This window comes from Megalopta genalis, chromosome 3, assembly GCF_051020955.1.
Source record: "Megalopta genalis isolate 19385.01 chromosome 3, iyMegGena1_principal, whole genome shotgun sequence".
NCBI classification, from domain to species: domain Eukaryota; kingdom Metazoa; phylum Arthropoda; class Insecta; order Hymenoptera; family Halictidae; genus Megalopta; species Megalopta genalis.
This window is the reverse complement of record NC_135015.1, coordinates 7,422,336-7,444,000: the sequence shown is the minus strand read 5'-3', so window position 1 is coordinate 7,444,000 and position 21,665 is coordinate 7,422,336. Positions and strand designations below refer to the sequence as shown.

Sequence of the window (21,665 nt, the reverse complement as noted above, 5' to 3'; positions counted from 1 at the left end):
AAATAATGTAACAATATCCTTAATCCTTCTAATATCATTTTATTTTTGTGTCAATTTGGTCAATTCGTCATTAATTTTTGTCATTAATACTTAAAGTCCACGGTCGAGTAATAACTCAGAAAAGCATTACGATTAACTCGTTTGATTGCGAGGTAAGCCTGCAAATTCTTGTCGGTCGAAGCATTAAGAAATCAGCGTTTCCTTTTAGGTAATATTTTTCCGTTTCTGAAATCAACGACTTCCCACATAAACACCGATTACTGCCTGCAGCTATTAAGATTCTGTTTTAATCACTAAAACGTACTATTCTTCATAACTCTGCTACGGAAGGATTCCCACGGCATTTGAAGAACGTTATTATTCAAATAAATGCATGCTCCGCAACGCGTCGATGCCGTCGACCGAACATTGAAAGAGAAACGTGTCCTAGGTAATCGGCTCACCGATTAGCGCGTTTGCTCGCGGTACCTATTAACCTGGGCCCTCGTAAAGCCGTATTCTCGCCGGATTGGCCTTGCCAGAAGCCTCTAACGTGCGGTTTGAAAAGCCCCTAGGAAAAACCGCGTGCCTTGAAAATCTTCTGACCAGAATCCCGTGACACGTTCCTATTGAAACTGGGGGCACAGGTAAAAATCCTTGCTGATGATTGCAGGTAATCTAATTCAACTGAGAAATGGAGAAGGGATAATCTTTTCACTACCAGTCTTTGATCCTTGAAATCGGAGTCACAAGTCCAGTCTGTATTTACGAGTCCGAGTTAATTTTAATACCCTAGAATTTCCTATAAACCGGTTATGGCTTTTTATGCAAATCCATATTTTTCTAAATAAAAAAATAAAAATATTTTTCTAATAAACATCTTTTCTTACGACGATAGCTTGAATGAGTTGACAAACCCGTAGAAAATATACAAATTCTGTACACGCTTCTGTCTTAATGCTTCTGACGATTTCTAAAAGCAATACACACAAGCTCATTAACTGCGAAACTGCTCCAGTTTCTCGCATTATTTAAAAAAAGCCCTCGCACGTTTTTGAGCCGAAGCAAAGCATTCCATTGATTCTGTTTTTAACGAGACGTTTAGTGGTCGGTTGCTTATACAATAATCTTTTAAAAGCCGATGACTAACCACTACGGATTCCCTAATCAAATTTTCAATAGCATAATCACCGATGAACCAATAAGCTAAAATATCTTAGAGATACCATAAAACGGATCGAATCTCCGTGAAAGTTTCGATTTGGTTTTTCCCCTCAAGATTTTTATAAACCACAATTTCATAAAAATCCACGACCAGCTCATGAATATATTGCAATTATTTATGTAAGTACTTCAAATTATAACCAATATATATTCTGTTCGTGTTTTTAGTTTAATTTCGATATAAATAATCCGGTCACATTATACAAAACTTTGCTAACTTTAAATGCATAAAATCCGAGAGCAACATAATAGCAGCTGACGCATAAATTCTGTAAGCTGGTAATTACGCGAGACCAGTTGCCCAGGAATTCCGTATCGCAAAAACTGTCCCATAACTTTTGTAAAATCGATGTCGGGGAAACGGTCGATTCCCGGCTCGAAGTGCTTTCTAGCAGGCATTGTTTACGTAAGCAATTTTTAATGATAGACGGCACGTGCGATACACCGCCGGATCCGCAGTCCATAAAAACGGCACGGCAGAGTTTAATTAAAAACATCCGGAAACGCATCGCCCTGTCCGCACAATCAAAGGCACGCAGAACGGTGGTAGACATTAATTCGCGCATCTCGTTTGCAGTTTATGCACGCGCCTTCTGTCTACACGTGTTCACACGAGCCAATGCATATGTTCGCGCGCGCCGATTATGAGCCGGAGGAGGCGAGCGAGCGGATTGGCATCGCGAAAGTGAAATCGTCGGGAATTGAGCGAACAAAAAAACGGAACAGCAATCAAAAAGAAAAGCGAGCAGACGTGAAAAACGAATTAACGGGTTTTCCCACAGCACCCAGACGATGCGTTCGCGAGTTCGACGAACATTCGCGCGCGTGTAACGAAGGGAACAGCCGCGCAAACATCACCGCTTATCGAGACAATCGATCGTTCGACGGTGTCTATCTCGACGACGGTTCATGACGCCAAGAATCGCGTAATCGAGTGTGAAGAATGGCCGGTGACAAGTCAATTATCACGCGATTTGCACCGTTCCGTCTGTTCTCAAGCGGTTTGCGCGTTCTCGCGAAATTATCTCACGTAACCGATAATTATATGCGGAAACGAAGTGGAAGCCCGCTACGAAGAAAACACGCTCGTGTCCGGAATGAACGTCATTGCACCGTAAAAAGACAGATGTGTTTCTGCGATTTACACGCGAAAATGATTGTTCCACGGGATCACCTTCCGCGGTGATCAATTAGGCTTATAACACTAATTTTAAGTAGAAGTTTCTAATTGACCTTTCTACGGAAAACACGTATTTGTACCATGTGCCTTAATAGTAACAGATATGCAGTTCTGACTCGTACAGCTGCCTATTCTGTAGACCCTGCTGAATAAGGTTCTATAGCAAATTATTACGTTATCTGTATAAAATCGCCTTTACATTTTTGTAGATATTAGTTACGTGTTATTTAAAAAACTAAATATGTATTATTAAATACAAAATGTCTACTATGCTAAAAATTCTAAAAAAAATGCAGAATTTTGTGCCTTATTGAATGGAGGACTCATGAATTTTGTCATAATTTTCCGTGAATCGCAATAGGAGAAACAGAACATAATCTGTTATTTGTGGTGAGGATTGCGACTTGGAATTTAACCGAGAGAAATACCGTTTACTTTTTTCTTAAATTAATGTTCCCGCAAACTAAAGATGAGGATTTAACAATTTTATTCTACTGGTATTAAAAACACGTTTACCCAATATTGGAAATAAAATATGCAATGAAAAATGTAATTGCTGGGCAGTTTCGTTTATCATCCTGGTAATGTCGTCTTCCCAAGCTGTTCTTGCTGACTAAGCGAATGACTCTTCCATTAGAGTGACGGTGTTAAAGGGTTCGTACTCAGAGACAGGACACGGGAAATACGTGCACTTCGTACATGCTTGTCTGACAAACGTGTAAACGTTTTACAAATATTATGTTTTTAAATCAGATAAAAGATATCAAAATCTTTTTCTTTTTGCGAACAGTTGAACATGAATCACCATACATTTGATTTTTTCATGTCGTATAACAGGAACTTGACTTTTTAATCTAGCCTCTAGATTAGGTCCTGTGTTTCGTTATCTAAGTTCAGATCTGTTAGGCAACAGAGAACGTCAATTGTTCCTTTTTCTTGGGAACTTCAGGATGCGAAGGGCTTAAATATTTCACATTGTTCTTTTCCTGCATTAGTGCTCTGAACATCGTTTCCCTACTAACGACGTGTCTAGTGCGTTATCAGAATTATTAGGCTGCATCTTCATGTAAATTCTTTTCTCATAAATTATTTTATTAAACCGAGAATGAGGAAAGAGATCGTTCGCGTTAAAAATAAAATAATATACATACATATTGCGGTAAACGTTTCCCCGCATTTTTCCAAATTACACAAGTGCATAAAAATGTGTAATCTAGTCGTAAAATTTCCGAATAATCTGAAGCAGGATTGAAGAAACGCTACCATAAAACAGTAATCCGTTCAAAATGAGAGGAAAGTGTCCAATTTCCACTTGAGCAACAATATTCGTCCTTGTGTTCCGCGAAACGACAAAACGTTTTATTCTTAGCATTAGCCTACATCTCGTAGTTTCTTTAGCGGACGAAAAAAGTGAAGTGAACATCCTGTATTTGCATAATTATGATTCTAGTGCGGCACGCTCGGAAACCGCGGTTTTCTAGGAGATCTGGCACTGTTTAGGTAACTTTCAACGAATACTTTCCGCAGAAAAAGCTCACGCGAGATCTGGAAGCTACGCTGGAATTGACGCGCGACAACAGACCGGATCGCCGGGAAAGCATAAAAGCAAATCGCTTGGACCGCGGAACGACAACGACATCAATTTTTTCCGGTCTCGCATGTCCCGGAGACATTAATACTCGTGCGGCTTCGGGCAAACGTCGCGACGGTTCGCAACTGTTCGCGACTGTTCGCGACGGTTTGCGACGGTTCGCAACGGGTTCTCGAATCCTCGACGACGGACAGAAAACCACGAAAGCGTGGAAACAAGTCACTTAGGCAACCTAACGTCAAAGACAATACCCGGCACCACGCTCTGCCTAACCGCGTACCCGGTTCTCCGTCTCCTATCTTTCCGCGTTCTGCCTGTCGTCTTATTTTTGACCTCGACGAGGGGAACCGGCTTCGTGTGTGCTTATGCTCTCCCTTTGTCTTCGATTACAATACCGGTCGGGCTTGGTCAGCCTCTCGGCGCTAACTTTGACCTCGGCGAAACGACTCTCTGAGCGCTCTTTCTCGCACATCGAAATTTCGGAGTCTTACTTTCAAGTATACAGTTGCTCTGAGAAAATATCTGACGTTTTTTTTTATTGTCGAAGAATTGTCGATCTGTTACAATTTTGTGAGAAAGAATTGCACAACAATAAATATGGACATTTTCTTATAACATGGTCTTGCTTAACCCTTTTCTGTGCCGACCAAAAGAGCGAGGAATACCAAACTCGGTTGATGTAGTTCAGTGAAGTTACAGAAAGAAATTATAAACATTTTGTAAAAACTAGTAATTACAAAATTCAGAAAGAAACGTGAATTAAGAAATAAAACAGTTATTTATTAAAAATGTTAAGAAGAAATGTTAGGAGAAAATGAGTCCACTCTTGAAAATGCTACGAATTTGAACGTCTCTAAAGACATAGGCAAATTTTTTCAATTATAGCTTAGATCATAGCTTTCCCTTTACAACGACCCCCTGTCGAATCGGAGCGAACTTGTTCGTCATTTTTGCTCCATAAAACGACTACAAAAAATTATGCATTAATTTTAAAGGAGTCGTTGCAAAGAAAAAGCCTGAATCTATTGTTTGTTAGTTTCAGCTAACTTCTATGCTTTTAAGGAAAGACATAATTAATTACCATGGATGAAGGAGCACTGCTAAGATTCAGCAACCAGTTTTGGTAACTTAGTTGTACCTTTAATTAACTCTTCCTACAGATTTCTCGTTGAATGCACATGCTTTTGTAATCTGCAATGGCTCTAGCTCGCCCCTTAACAATCGTATTGCAACGTAATGCTCACGTGTAGGCTGTTACACGAAAGTGTTCGCCTGGCTACGCCAAACACATCATGGTACCTTCTACAGCGAATATATCTCCATTTCACTATTCCAAAAAATACTAAAAGTAAAATTGTACTGAGCATATAATTTCAGTAATCATAATATATTTTCCAAAACAAAATTTTCAATACCTCTCCTTTGCGGTGCAATATTCTAACAACTGTAATGTACAACGATTGTTCGTCTGATTGTTGTGCAAAAGATAAGATAAATTCTCCCAAATATCAGAAAAAAAACGCGACTAACAAGCAGCAAGTGTCAAGCGCGAACGACAAATCATGAAAACGAAAACCAAACGTCAATAGTGTTATCAGTGATGACGCGGAGTTCGTTAGCGCACTATATGCACTCATATGCTTCAATGTCGCTGCGTTCCCATTACAATTCGCAGATAAAAAGAATGTGTATCGGTGCCGTGATCGCAATGCCGCGCAACGCTCGTAAAAAGTACATTGGAAATTCATAGCCATGCCCCGTGGCCCGATTCCGGCGAAATCCGCGGAGAAATGTATTCTGTTCGCTGACTTTCATTTGTTTTTTTTGTTTTCGTATTCACTCTCCGGATGGACAACACAAAAATTCCCCCTCGAACGGGCTCAGGAAGATGTGCACACGCAATGCGCAACGCTCTTATCCGTTTGGTAATGAATAGCTTGTCTTTCTAAGCGGCAGCACGAGTAACCGTGACTGTTCCGCTTGGACGACACATACCTGCAAGCGTTTCCTAAAAACAAGAAACGTCGACCGAGCAGTTGTAACTATTGTGTCGGCTCGTAAAATCCTAAGCCTTTATGACTCTAAATCACCGATTGTAAGTGTTTTATTTCGACGGAGTTCCCGTTGCATTGATCGACATAAATTTTGCCATAAAAAACACCGCAACCAATTCTTAGACGTTTTCTGGCAGTGAATACGAATCTTCAACTGTATTGCTTCAGTCTTCTGAGTTATTGAGAAATTTCATTTTGAAAGTGAAGTTTTTTATTTTAATTTATGTAGGAAGATTCTGTAAATTTTCAAATACAACGGTATGTTTTTCATAAAATTGTTGACATTTAAACATGTTTGAACGACAATTAAAGAGAAATAGACGCCTCTAACGCGTCAATTTTCTCGGGTACTGTTTAATTTATTTCCAATATTAACACTTTAATGGCCGCTCACACAACATGTGTGTGATACTTTAATAATTATCACACAAAGGAAAAATATTACATTTGTTGTATTAAATGTATTATTGTTGTTTGTTTTTTGTTTTATGTTCGCATATGTTGAATTATTTCATGAATTTACATAAATATTGCCGACCCCTGGCGACGTTTGACTGCGTAGACGTGCGGCCATTAAAGTGTTAAAGATCTGTGTGAGGAAAGAATTCAATCTTTCACATTGTTTCTTTCTCGCAGTTTTTACGCATTTACTGTACGAGCAAGTTTATGAAACATGCATGCTAATAAGAATAAATAGTAGGCAAAAGAAGTGTTTCCTTTAGATTGTTCGGAAATAAATCGCGGCTATCCTGTCTGTTATACCTAAAAGCGATCGCACACCAGACAGTTTTAATTCGTGTCCATTATGTAATATACTTTCCTGCGATGAAAAGGAAGTAAATTCGTACAATACTTTCATACGAATTTAAAATAGGTCACGAAGGAGCAAAACTGCACGTAATGTTAATCTCGAGGTCGATCTCGAATGCACGGCCAGTAGACGTTGGTTTGAAGATTGGTTTAAATGATTTCATGAGAAAGTAGCAATTCTTTCAAGTCTGAATTGATTGATTCTAGATATCCAAATCTTTATTGCATAAAATAGAAGATCTTATAACATGTTGGTAAATTATATATAATACTTTCCAGAAAAAAATGCATTTCCACGTGCACCGAAAGAAAGAGCCTAAAATCGAGCTCGGAATCTGCACTTTTGCACTAAATGCATCTGAAACGCGTATCGATTGTTTCTGTTTCATAATACTTCATTCACCTTTTGTTGATATATATGTAGAACGGCCGATAGCACGAACGCCGTTATTTTCCTTTAATTTATGTTTACCTTCACCTGCTTAGCTCGCCACAACGTCGAAAAATTATGGAAAAGAACTGCTCCAACTAAGTTTTGAATAATTTACTCAGCACTGCCGTCCGCGGTAAACATAATGGATTCGGGCGACCGGGCTTCAAACATTCGGGTAATTTTCGCATGGAGAGGACAACATTCTCTTACAGATTAGCATGTGAGACCGATGATGGCCAAGTAGCCGGGGCGCTATTATGGATCGGTCGGAAGTCTTCGGATCTATTAATACGTCTGATACAGCCGCCTCAATGCGAGCTTTCAGTGTAATGAAACATTACATGCCGTTCCACGTGGGAACCCTATACGCAAACCACGCCCTCACGATTAATCTAATAAAACCTTTCCTTTACGCAACGAAGTCCGCCGACGTCGTCCGGCATCGATTATTCTCGTGCATCTCTTTCGAATCTCTTTTGTCACGTTGAGCGGCTAATAACAACCCCCAAAAGTTCCCAAAAAGTTCTCAAATGGTTCCCGCAAAATCGAAGTAGGACATCGATTGCCTGGACCTCCGTTGTCATTCTCTATCATCCAAATACAGATGGAAATAGCACAATTTGTGGGCAATCCGTGTGCAAAACGATTTATTATATAAATTAATAAATAACTAGTTTAGCATCGTAACTAAGTAACTGTTCCATTAAGCGGCCATTAATGGTACTGAAGGTCTTACTATATAATTGTGGCGGATCAGACATAAAAAGACACGTCAATAAAACAATACACCGCAATAAAACAATAAAAACGTTGGGACACAGCTTCGGACCATAGGTCCCGGATCACCCCGGTCGGAAAATCTTCGGGAAAGGCCTTCGCCCTTCCCAAGGACTTTCCCTTACCAATTTCAATACGTTCTCCCCAATAAATACGAGGACCTCTCGACCGGGAGAAGTCAGTTAGCAAGTTTTCCTCCGACTCTCAACGTGTCCATATTTCTGTCTCATCCGTCACTCGTTTACCTTTACCTTCTACACACTGTACCTCATCGCCTTTTGTTACAAGTTATATTAAAGTTCTCGTTATATAAAAACCAAAAAACTCTCTCGGATTATTTTATATAAACCGTCGCAGTAACCCCTGCGACAAATAATTAATAAAGTTAGAAGGAGAAGGTTGAAATTTATCATAGTGGATGCAACCTTAACTTCTTCACATTTTGAAGTACTAGTTCAATTTATTAAAATGTCTGATAATTAAAATTGAATTTGCAAAACCTATTGAGATTGATGTCATTCATATGTGACTCAGGTGGCACTGATTACTACTTTATCGAACATATCGGAACCTTAAAAATGAAAACATGAAAATCGCTTCGCAAGAATTCATTGGCTCCTCTAACATTTAACAGTATTAAAATGGGCGAACTTATCGTAAATTGACAGAAATGTATTCTAACAGCTGTTACTTTTATTAACCCTTAACTGGCATAATGATTTTCACAAAAATTATTGGTATACTGTAATATCACAATAGACTCCAAATAAACAGTGCCAAAATGTGTATTAATCTGAGTCTACAAAAATGCTCCATTGTATTTTTACTCGTAGCTAGTGTATAAAATAATAATATGGAAAATTAAGCTTTTATTACAGATGAAATCGAAATAATATATTAGTGTCAATCATGACTCGAGTAATGAAGTTGAGTTCGAACTGATTTATAAGCGTTTGATTTTGAACGTCGAGAATCGATTTTGTTATCCGACCCAACATTATTTTTCCCCCTCTATTCCGACTCTATTGAACAGACTACCTTCATCGTATCTCTGATATCAGATATCTCCTCTTATCTAGCGATACGAACGCTGATTAATGAATCTAAATTAGTGCGTCGCACAATTTATAAATGCGTTGATATATTCGTGCAATAATATTACATCTTTTAAGAAAACATTTTATACGGAATTTTCTAATGAATTGTGTTGCTAACTCCGTATTTCGAAATTCTTCTTCGTGACCGCGTTCGCGGAAAATAATTTGTTGTGGATACTTTGCTGCAAGTATAATTGGCGTGCATTTTTTAAATGTATGCACGTTGTCAAGATTGAATGTTGATTACGGTAAAACAATGGTGTGGTTTGTGCTACGTAGAACTGGTAATTATATTTATTAGACTTGGATTGAAATCTATACACGTTTGGTTTAATTCGTAATTGCAAAGTGAAAGATTCGGACGACTAATGATTAGATAGCAAATTATGTAAATTCATATCTTTCTAGAACAATTTTATGCACACCAAAATCCTTAGAAATTTACTTTCTCCGTTATATTAAGTCATGCTGGAAGTTAAACCAAAAATGTGGAAGCGTGAAACTTTTGCTTGTGAGCAAATTCTGTGAAAATGTATTTTACAGTACAGAAATTGTATAAACATTTTTATAATCATCATTTTTACAAATGAACGTATGTATGTATATGCGTGTGAAATCAATTGCTGTTGTAGTTTCCGCAAGATCATCAGCATTACTATAAAGCATTGTATTCAATCACGCAAAAATCTAATACAGTCTAATGATATTGTAGATTATTCAGCAATTAGTAGGCATACGGTCGTGTGAGTAATTAATTCTCGACTATCTGTTAACCGTATTATCAGGCAGAAGAGGTCATAACCTGTGTTACCCGCTTCTCCGACGAAAGCGTAGTTAAAATGAGAGAGTCACTAATAAAAGCTACTTCAAATAAATATTTATGAATGAAAACTCCATTTGCGATTGTTTGTTGGATTGAAATTGGCATACTATTTTCATCAGTTAAAAACATTGTTACTGCCACAACGAACTGAACGTTGCATTCAAATATTGATTCGGTACAATATTTGACTTTTTTTTTAGTAACAACAGCAACAAAGACCAATTAAAATTACTGAAACAAAGGAAGGAAACAGGAGAATTTCCGATACGCTTCGGTATCCGATCGTTCAGATTCAGACGTACCAACATCATTAACTCATGGAGCTAATTAATGCATTATTGATCCAGGATATATTCAAAGCATTTTAGAAAGTGATGCAATTAAAATCACCGTGCGTAGTTATTGAAGCAAATAATTAATGAAGCGTTCATTATTTGCATTGTATGATAAATAGCCCAGTCACAGGGATTATTCTCTGCGAATATTCCCTAATCAATAATGCGTTAAAACAACAAGTTGTTCACCGTAAACGACAGATGTTCACTAAAATTATCATGTTATCAAAAAGCCCTGAACCTCTGATAAAACAAAGTTCAAAGTACCCACGTAAAAGGTTATTGCGGTACCCGCATACCTTCTATAGGCTAGAGTCCAGATTGTTAGTGCGAAAATTAAAATGTTCAAACATCGAGTTGTTTAAAATATTTGTAACATCAATATCGTTTAACACTGGATTTACGGAATCCGTCAAAATGACGGGTCACTAACTTTTTAATTTACGATTATTCATATCGTAAAGATACATTTATGAGTCATTTATTCAATTTATATGTTACTTACGGCAAATGTTACAATAACACTTGTTAAAAATCAGAATAAATATCTTACTGTTACTTTTATGAATTAATATAAAACAGCTATTTTTTGTGCTCCGTAAATCTAGTGTTAAATAAGAAACAATCAGCTCACCAGACTTATTAAATTACCTAACTTCTAAAAATGGAAATTGTGAAAGTTCTTTACTGTCAACAGTACGAAAGAGGATCATGTACTTTGTAGTCGTAGCCCAACTTACACGAGTAAACGTGTAAAATAATTTCAATTAAAATTTCTGTAACTCTTTCAAAAATTCCTTTCTCGCTTTCTCCAGACACTACGCTTAAACTGATTATGGGACAATACGTTGCTGACTCGAATACAACTGCCCGAGAATTCTCGACACGAAAAATATTCGAACAGTTTGTAATATTCAGTACAGTTCTGACATTCGTATTTTTAGAACGCTACTTTACACACCTGGGACTCCAAAGCATGGAAACACACACCCCATCGATCTAAGCCAGCGGTCTTCAAATTGTGTCCTGCCCAACTACTTCGGGTAAAAAGTCAAAATGAACAATTGATAATATCGTCTTTTTCACCACGAATCTCACAAAATAAAATTTCCGATCACGAGACCAGAATTGGAGGACGTATTGCATTCCAAATAGAACAACAATCGTTTAAAATGATCAAGAATTCTTATCGAACGAGGATGACGACGATGTTGACATTGTAAAAACAAGGAGCAATTTCTCCGAAAAAGTATTTGATCAAATGAAAGATAAAGTGAAAAATTATATCAGATAACCAAATAATCTAGTTCGTACATTCGAGCAAACAACACATTTCCAGCAACATGTAACAAGATAAAATAGCAACGATTATTTTTCAAATAATTTGAAGCAGCTCGAGAGTCATCTGACATCGTTCGAGAACCACTGTAAATAAGTACAAAATAAAAGCGCCTACCTCTAACTTGTAAATGTGTTGTTTGCTCGTACATTAGAGCAAACAACACATTTCCAGCAACATATAGCCAGATAAAATAGCAACGATTATTTTTCAAATAATTTGAAGCAGCTCGAGAGTCATCTGACAACGTTCGAGAAGCACTGTAAATAAGTACAAAATAAAAGCGCCTACCTCTAACTTGTAAATGTCTTGTTTGCTCGTACATTCGAGCAAACAACACATTTCCAGCAACATGTAGCCAGATAAAATAGCAACGATTATTTTTCAAATAATTTGAAGCAGCTCGAGAGTCGTGTGACAACGTTCGAGGAGCACTGTAAATAAGTACAAAATAAAAGCGCCTACCTCTAACTTGTAAATGTGTTGTTTGCTCGTACATTCGAGCAAATAACACATTTCCAGCAACGTGTAGCCAGATAAAATAGCAACGATTATTTTTCAAATAATTTGAAGCAGCTCGAAAGTCATGTGACAACGTTCGAGGAGCACTGTAAATAAGTACAAAATAAAAGCGCCTACCTCTAACTTGTAAATGTGTAGCCAGATAAAATAGCAACGATTATTTTTCAAATAATTTTAAGCAGCTCGAGAGTCATCTGACAACGTTCGAGAAGCACTGTAAATAAGTACAAAATAAAAGCGCCTACCTCTAACTTGGACGAGTACTCCTCGATGAGGGCTTCGCTCTGCTTGGTTAGTTCCTGGTTCCTCTCGAGCAGCGCTTTGCCGAGTTCAGCAGCCAGAACTAAATCCCTATCCCGTTTCTTCAGAAGCTCGACCGGATCCTCGAGATCCTCGTGATCCAAGGAATTCCGTCTCGCCTGTATATCGGAGATCATGTCCTCGAGAGCGTACGGCTCCGGTTGTCCTTCCTTTTTCGGCAGCATCTCGTTTTGCCGCGCGTCCTCGCGCACTCGCGACAGTCACTCGAATGTTGAGCGTCCGGCGAAACCGTGACCTTTACTGTCGTTGGTAATAACGACAGACACGAGACCAGGTGGTCGGCCGATTGCACGTCAGTAGCATTTGTTACGTTCGGCTAACGAACAATAAATGCCAGTCAATACGACCGGTCTAGTTCGCGACTAGTCGATTCGATGTCACGTGGCGATCGGTACTCATATCGTGACGGTTCGACGCTCAGAAATAAAAACATCTCCGAGACTCTCCCGGAGAACGTTGATCCTCGTGAACGATGTTGAATTTACCCGCGCGGGTAATTCGAAATCGATTCGAAGATCGAAAGGATCGGTGCGGAATCTTTGGACGGCGTCGATCATGAATGACAGCACGCGCACCGAACAGGTCCCATTCGAGTCGTTTTGCGTTTGGAAACAGTATCGTTTCGAATGTGCTCGCAGCAGCGAGGTTGGTTGGTACCTGCGCGTTTGTTGTACGCGTATAACACAACAGTGAGTCAAACGGTTGCTTAAAGAAATATTACGGAATAATGAAGTGATCGATAATCGACTCGTGACTCACGATGTTCACCTTCGAGCGTTGTCAATAAATCGTGCGACACGAGCGATAGTAACAAGCGAGTCGAAGTTCACTTTTTCCTCGGGCCAGCACGTAACATCGGATGCCGAACAGGTTTTCTGATCGATGGTACGAGTCTTTCACTACCGGAAACGATCAGCTGTGATCATACTCGCCGACACAGTTCTCCGTTAGGAATGTCATGTTTTCCGCCGTACTGATAGATTACCGGTGGCACGTACTAATCGAAATATTGTCGGTGTAATCGATCGATATTCCATCGGACGTACCATAAACCTGTCGACGGGTTTACGCACGGGAATTGGAGTAAACTGTTACGGGGCTAATACTACGGTTCTGCTCCGTTTCCCCGTTACTACACGCGAGCCTCGAAAGAGCAACTATACTTCTACTCGGCCGATAGAAAGTCAACAATGTTACCGCGTTCGAAAACACAATGACGCAGATTACAACGGCATACCCCGTCCACCGTCATCCTCGATGCATTTCCAGGAGCACATAAGCAGTAGAGCCGCACACAGTTCCGCCGAGCATGTAAATAACCAACACACGAATTCCAACGTCAGTAAAAATTCTCCCGCCGCCGATTGGACACTGCACCGTTACACTGTGACAAGTTAAGGGTACCGTGGCGAACCGTTGTTGTGTCTTCCGTTTCTACGGATATCGATGTAACCTTCTCGGTGCAGACAGTCTCGTTCGGGTCATCCTCGATCGAAGACAAAAGCGGAGCGAACGAACTTTTTCGTACTCCGATACTTGCCGGCACACCGACACACGACGATCCCTTCGGTCTAATTAGTTTTCTACCGGCGACGATTTTCGAAGTTCGGATGTCACTGTTTGACGACCAGGACTAACTCGCAGCGTCACCGTGAACTCACTGTCCGGCAAGGAAACACGCGCAGAAGTACCGCGGACACGCGAGGCGACCAGCTCGCCGCACCGTGGCCGGCCAGGTAGTGACTCACTAGTCGCGAGTAGAAAATAAATATTACGGAATTGTGCGCGCGGTGCTTCTCGGCCAGGTAGAGATCCTCCCACCTCTCCGAGGCACTCCGACTGAAAGTAATTCGTTCCACTCGGTCTCGGTTCCGCCGCGAAAACGTTCACTCGCGCCGCGAAATTCGATCGAATGCGGCTATCGTAATTCTGTTTTCGTGCGGCCGCGCTGCGCCGCCGTCCGAACAGGTTTCGCCGAGCCCGTTTCGACCGTCGAATAACTTCCGGTTCTCTCGCGTCTCATCACCGAATCCCACGTAACGCCGATACTACATTTTTCCTTCTTATTGAACGGTAACTCGAATAAATCGCAGAAGGACGCGCCAGCGACTCCGGAGAACGTTCCGTGGAAGGCTGCTAACGTTCCGTGCACAAGACAATCGACCTGTCGACCTTCCCCTCTGGAGGCATACTAACCTCTCCCTTGCCGATACCCTCCACCAATCGTCCCCCCACCACTTAACCCACCTGGTCGAACCGCCACCTGACTCGATCTCACGAAATCTATGGATCGTGTTTAACGCCGGGATCCACCTACGGTGTACCTTTGTCGTCGGTTCGAAAAAATTTCGGCGTACCTTTTTTATGCTGGACAGATGTTTCATCTCTTGTAGGACAGTCAGTTTTTCCTATATTCGGAATTGGAAATTATGGGAGAATATACCCTTTCTGTTTAAAAAAAAGAGGATCGTGCTGTGTAGACGGCGGAACTTCCTGCAAAATAAAAGCAAGATACAGGGACCAGGTAAAATTATATATCAATATAAATGCACAAAATCCAATTTCCAATGGTAATAGATGGCAGAAGTATTGGCAATACACATGCAAAGTATTATCTTTATAAAATTTTCTTTGATATCGAATTCTATTTCAGTATTAAAAATGAATCGTCGATATTGAATATTTCTTCGCTAATTTCACAAAGTAAATGTAAAATAATTCGACAATGCGAGTACAGAGATAAAATAATTTGGCGAAGTACGTGCAGAATAAAACAATGTAAAATAATTGAGATGTTTATAAACGTTTTTGATCGTCATTTTACTAACATAGGGGACGTTTCGCGTAGGAAGTGATACGTAGCCCGTTCGAATTGAAATTGAAATTTGCATTTAAAAATGGTCGCCGACGTTGATTCAGGTGTGATATCATTGTAAATTTTAAACAGTCGCTGAACCAATCGCGTTGCGATTCTCCATAACGGTCTTTTTATCGTTATCGTCTTCTTTGATTGAAAACGTTTTTTGTACACGGTTTACGAAACATCAATTCTGCTTTTTACGAACGAAGCAAATTGTCAGAGTTAAAGTAAAACATTACTGGCACAACATTCCTTCAGATTGCCCAGGTCTTTCTAGACGCTAGAAAATGCGATTCATGCGAAGTGACACGGACAATTTCACTGCAATTCCGCCGCGACGCTGAACGAATTTATAAAACAAAGAGTTCTCAGGAAAGAGAAACATTTTTCCCAATCATATTGTGCTTTGCAGATGACGTAGCAATAAACGAGGACAAAGCATACGATGGAAACGTTATCTTTTGTGGGACTGCCGTGTGCATGGCACCATTCCTTGATCATCAATATAAATATCGGCGATAGGCGTTCATCATTGAATGCTCTACTTAACAGAGTAATCGTAGATGCGCAAAAACATTAGTTATCATTAGCCCGCATGAATTCGAGATTCTTCAACTAACAGGTGTTGCCTGGACGGTCAACGAATTATTCTGAACTACATTAACCCTTAATGACGGAACCTAGTTCTGTTTGAATCTAGAATTACGAGGCTTCCATCTAAATTCAATCAATTCATTAGCTAATTAACTAATCACCGTTGATCTCAAAGAAGTACAAATATGTAAAATCGATGTGGTTTGGTATGGTATCATGGTTTTAGCCATGACTGCCATGAATGCCATGAAATCATCAAAAACATTTACCTTACAAGGGTTAATATTGGTACTAATATAATTAGTTATTTAATACGAAGTTATTTAGTTAGTAGTAATTTTTTTTAGTTAGTAGTTTAAGGTTTTAGTCTAGGTTTAGTTTAGGTTAATATTAGTACTAATATAATTAGTTATTTAATACTAAGTTATTTAGTTAGTAGTAGTTTTTAGTTAGTAGTTTAGTTATAATTATAGTTATTTAGTACTAATATTATATATTATTATATTATTAGTACTAATATTATATAATATTATAAATTAGTTAGTACTAATATAATAATATTAGTACTAAGTATTAGTACTAATCTATGTACCTTGCATATATCGTCGCTCCAATAAGTTCATTCAGATTCTACGATTTATTCCCCGATAGAAATCCGTTTGGATATTTGACGAAATCGAGATCCCCGTTACAATACACCCCTGAGAGGGTGCTTGGCAACCGGAAGCACTAACAAGAACAACAGTGGCGCACGTACAGCTGGCAGAGCTATACAGGGTGGCAGATGTCTTCCTCAAATGTCGCCGTTGAACGTCATCGAGGATCACGTCTGGAAAGTGTCTTCCTCTCCACCGTGGATCCTCGGGATCATCAGCGTGGAAGGCGGGGCGAATACGGGGGAGGACGATCGGAATATCTGCAGTGATCTCTGACGCAGCGCGCGTAACTTTCTACGAATGTTAAATAAATAGTGAGTCGCTATAACCTTCCGCCGTGGACCGAATCGATAAAAACAACCTTACACAACAAGCAGTGCGCGGCTTACGACAATTTATAATAACTGACTGTTCAATAAATCAGATTCTAAATATGCTTGTGTCGTGTCCCATGTATTCCGAGTATCGTTCAAAAGATATGGTTCCGCAAAGTAGTTAAGTATTTCTATTTTGTAATTGATTATGTTAATCATCGTCGACGTTCTTCAAGATTACAGTTAACGGAAGTTGAGACCTCTTCACGCGATGGCATTCAGAAGTCAGCAAGCTCCGGACGAGCATGAGCTCGAGGTTTTGGCACGGGCCGAACTCTCAAGGCTGAAAAGGCAATACAGGATCATGGAGAATGACCGAGCAGCTTGCGTCGAGGACGCGAGACTGCAGCTTCGGAGTCAGACCAAGATGATCGATCATTTGGAATACGAAAAGGCGGAGCTTGTGCTCCGTATCAAGACTGCGAACTCGAAGACATTCTTACGCAAGGACGAGGAAATGGTGGAGAAGCTGAAATGCCTGTTGCAAATGCAGTCCAGTTACGACGATATGATAAAGAATGAGAAAGAAGAAATTGCGGAACTTGATAAACACATTGGCAAGGTTTGCGAATCGCTTGTATATCGATCGTGATTCAACTCGCTTACGGTCTTCAATCAAACTGTAGGTGTAATGTAACGTTGAAGAACACACGTGTTAGTAACAATTTTATATCTTTCTTATTTCTAAAGTCATTTCTGCAGTACGTAAAAACATAATTACATCGCATAGAGACTAAGACCGTAATAGGATTGAAAAGATGATGACGTTAATGAGTTAAAGGTGTCGAACGTTGCAAAAGGAGTTAGAAACCTGAAATAATTTTTCTTTAGCTCTCGAAAGAGGTCACTGATTTGAAATTGAAAGTCCGAACGGACACCCAGCTGCGAGACATTGCCGAGAAACGACAGAAAACGATCACAATACTGGAAAACAATTTGGACGTGATGACGAAGAGGTTCAACAGCATAATTGCTAACAACGGACTTGTGCGGAACGAGATCGACTCGTTGCTCAAGGAGAGGGCACAGTTTACAGCATTGTGGAACAAATCGATCGGGCAGTTAAACACTGGGAAACAAATAATTAACGATTTAGTTGAGCAGGCTACCATCGCCTTTAATCAGCGGGACGAAGAGTTGAACACGATTCAAGCTCTTCGCGAAAGGTACGCACAGAACGGCAGTAAACAGACTTTATTGTCACACCATTCTTAGCCCGTGGCAAATTTCGCGAAAACTGAACTGGATCGTTGTCCCCATAATTTCGAGAGTCGTATTAACGACAGAAAGTTCCTTGCACTCCGTGGACAATGACTTATTCGCCGGTGAATTAGAAACTAGGAACTGGGAGCAACGATCTCGAACCAATGACGCGTAGTCACATCCGGTAATCTTGCCTTTCGATTAATTAATTTACAGTTGTGTTAGAAAATTTATTGCACCGCTCACGCTTTCGTTGCTTCCGACAAGAAAATATAATCTTGATACGCGTGTATCATGAACTTCGTTTATTTAAAGGGGAATAAGAGACCTGAAGACTCACGTGTCGGAAATGTGCGAACTTCAGCGGACGCTGGATAATGAAATGAAACTGCAGGAATTCCTCGGTGTAAAGGGACAGCACCGTGAAATGACAGATTTAAATGCGAAACGTGCAGCTGAGAACAAGGCAAAGATGGAGGAGAAGCAAACCATGATCGCAAATTATAAGAATATTCTGCAAATGATAAAAGAGTACACCGGTGCTTAAGCTCGTTCGCATACGTTGAATTTCTCGCGAATTTCTAGCAGTAAATGACCGGTATGTCAAGTTATTTTATCTTTCAGGCCAGCAGGAAATCGATAAGCTGACGGCACATTTCATCAAGCAAGAGGAGGAAAACTTTGCTCTCTTCAGCTACGTGAACGAACTAAACGACGAACTGGAGAGTCTACAGTCGAGGATGGGTCAGCTGACCGCGGCGATAGAAGAGGCAAATGTTTCGAACGAAGACCGAAGTAAAGAGCAGACCGAAACGTTGGAGAAACTCAAGACAGAACTTGAAGAGCAGACGGCTCTCGCCGACACAGCCGAGGAAAAAGTGACGCAGGTGATACGCCAGTAATCCTATCGAACATTGAAAGCCTAGAACGTCGAACACCGCGATTAAGTGGATAGTTTGTCCGCGAATCATCTACTTTCCTTTAGACGAATGCGTGCATGATGTTTGTTTCAGTGCGACGACATATTGGAGAAACTAATAAAAGGAATAGATTCGTTGTTCAAAGCGATACGGTGCGACAATTCGGCGATTTTAGAACTGTTGGGCGACAATGAACAAATAACGATGAGCAACGTGATGTTGTACCTGGGAATCATTGAGAAACGTATCACGCAAATGTTCCACAAGGTGTATTGGGTAGACAGGGCTACCAAAACTCAACAGCTCCGACTTGATGAAGACAAACGTCCCCGATTGAGAGTCCCCGCTATTAAGTACATTGCTCCCACTCAACCTTGCGCCCTGTAAGTCCTTGATCCCGCCTTCATTTTTATACTTCCTTGCTCCTTCTTTTCCATCCTTTCTTCCTCTTTAATACGCAGAATATTTGAATCCTCTCGAACAGCAATCATGATACACGTGACAAGCTCAGAGAAATTCTTCTTCACGATTGAATCCACTTTGTCCTTAAACCATTTTGTCTTCTATAAATTATAATTAAATTCTGCAGATGCATTGAAAAAGAAGAATTACAAATCGTATCCGAAGGCTTAGAAAAGCCATTAACGCGCTCCGAAGCCACTAAAAAGTTGAAGCAAAGACTCGAAGAAGATTATTCTGACCTGCTGCATAATATATCTGGCTGTCATTTACCGGCAGCTAGAAAAATCATACAAAGAAGATACCAATGACGTAACGAAAGGACAAGTCCGCTGATCGGACACAGGATCGTTCCGATTTACGAAACAAGTGTTTCTACCCCCGACTTTATTGCCTGCGAACTGTGACACAACCAATAAAACCGATTTCACGTGATTCTCATAGACATTAGTAGACCTTTAATATTACATTTTCTATCGGACATCAAAGTGTAACTTGTCTGCGATCTATCTCTCCTACTTTACCCTTAAAACTGTAAGAATGTATTTGTTAAGATTTACTTTATTTGCGAGCAAAATACATACTTATTTACAAACGCCTTATAGAAATGTTTCAGATATTATCGTCCACCCTCGTTGCTCGTTTCTTCGCGACCTTGATGATCCGTTTCAATTCGAGAATGGTGCGTTTGATGTGCTCGAGTTGTTGCTCCGTGTCGTTCTTGCTCACAGTGATGGGAACATCCTTTCTCTTACAGGTTTGCTGGTACAAATTCCAGCAACACGTTTTTACCTGTGTATGCTTCAAATTCTTCTCCGCGGCGCTCGCCTTTATCTTCGATACGATCGTCTCCCATTTCAAGGCTTTCGCCTCCGCTTTGTCATGCCTTGCCTGTAGTAGTGCCAACTTATTGTTCAATGCCATAAATGTCTGCGCTCTCGTTTCGGTAATGTGATACTAGAACGAAACGAAAATTCGTCTGTCCAAGAAACGACTAATAAACGTCAGGAAAATGTTCGATTCAAGTAAAAAACGTTTACTATTTCCGTCCCCGTCTCTTCCAACGTTTGAAGATTTTTATCTTGATGAGCGGACAAGATCGACCTCGCTTCGATCAATGTCTCGTAACGATTAAAGATCTCTGCGATCGACTGAAACTCTCCTGTCTCGTTGATCACTCTTTCTAAATAAGATTGATATTTCTTATACTCGTGCACGTATTTCTTCATCTTGTCTTGAATGCCTTTTACGTGATCTAACTTTTTCGTTAAATCTTCAATCTGAAAAACGTATCTTTTGTCAGCTGAATGTATTGTTCTGCTACCAGTTTGATTAAACTCGTTCAAAGTTAAATGACATGTTAATTGTTTACTTCATCGCGTCGAGTCGTTTGACGCTCCTGTTCTTCTTTGATTTTTACTTCCGCGCGTTCCCGCTTCTCCTGATTCTCCCGAATGAATCGATTGAATTTTATGAATGACTCGCGAAGAACTAATTCATCGCGTCTCATCTCCTTCCACTGCTCGTCCATGATTTGACGCTTTTTCTCTTGCTCGAGCCATTTTTCCCGCAATTTCTCCTCTACTTTTGCCAAGTCACACCGAGCTCTCACCACTTCCGACGCAGGAAAATCCCTTGGTTTATCCCATTCTGGATACTTTCTAATATCAAATTTTGAAAATTATGTGTCTTACGAAATCATAAAAGAAGATTCCACCAATTCCTAGCGCACCCGAAAATCTAAAATAATTTTCCTACTTCTACTTGTTACACAACTGAAAATAAAAGAGTTCTCAAGACGTGTACACATATTTGAAACTTGTCACTTATCGATTATAAGGACTATTTGTATTTTTTGTTGTTGTGACATTACTTGATATTCTGCTCCTCTTGTTTGGATAAAAAATATTCTGAGACAGCTTTTTGCGTATCCCTTGCAAGAACAGCCCGTCTCACAAAGTTCTTCGTTTCTTCCTGTATCAACGCCATTTTCAATTTATGTAGACTGTACTGAGTAAAAATTAATTATCTAGTTAGTGAGTAAATTTTTGGTAGAAGTCGAAAGGATTACTGTTTATACGCGAATGATCTATTGATCAAACAAATCAAAATGC

General features: G+C 39.9%; 3 protein-coding genes across 4 annotated transcripts in view; 1 reads left to right on the top strand and 2 right to left on the bottom strand.

Annotated features, from left to right (window-relative positions):
- The window catches only part of LOC143259024 (bicaudal D-related protein homolog), a 49,050-nt gene extending 35,186 nt beyond the window's left edge, over window positions 1–13,864 (bottom strand). For both annotated transcript variants that reach the window (XM_076519766.1, XM_076519767.1), the window contains exon 1: window positions 12,410–13,864. In XM_076519766.1, the coding sequence (XP_076375881.1) occupies window positions 12,410–12,649 (240 nt within the window). In that variant the 5' untranslated portion in view covers window positions 12,650–13,864. The remainder of the gene's footprint in view (window positions 1–12,409) is intronic.
- Window positions 13,865–14,089: 225 nt separating this feature from the next.
- LOC143259033 (coiled-coil domain-containing protein 63) lies at window positions 14,090–20,159 on the top strand. The gene is made up of 8 exons (XM_076519776.1): window positions 14,090–14,221; window positions 16,591–16,909; window positions 17,146–17,531; window positions 17,801–18,135; window positions 18,488–18,711; window positions 18,797–19,059; window positions 19,186–19,475; window positions 19,682–20,159. The coding sequence occupies exons 3-8, from the start codon at window positions 17,181–17,183 to the stop codon at window positions 19,860–19,862; spliced, it is 1,644 nt and encodes a 547-aa protein (XP_076375891.1). The 5' UTR covers window positions 14,090–14,221; window positions 16,591–16,909; window positions 17,146–17,180; the 3' UTR covers window positions 19,863–20,159.
- On the bottom strand, window positions 20,095–21,651 carry LOC143259032 (coiled-coil domain-containing protein 42 like-2). Its single transcript, XM_076519775.1, has 4 exons — window positions 21,425–21,651; window positions 20,924–21,212; window positions 20,592–20,831; window positions 20,095–20,508 (listed from the first exon to the last, which is right to left on the bottom strand). The coding sequence occupies exons 1-4, from the start codon at window positions 21,538–21,540 to the stop codon at window positions 20,164–20,166; spliced, it is 990 nt and encodes a 329-aa protein (XP_076375890.1). The 5' UTR covers window positions 21,541–21,651; the 3' UTR covers window positions 20,095–20,163.
- Window positions 21,652–21,665: the final 14 nt, after the last annotated feature.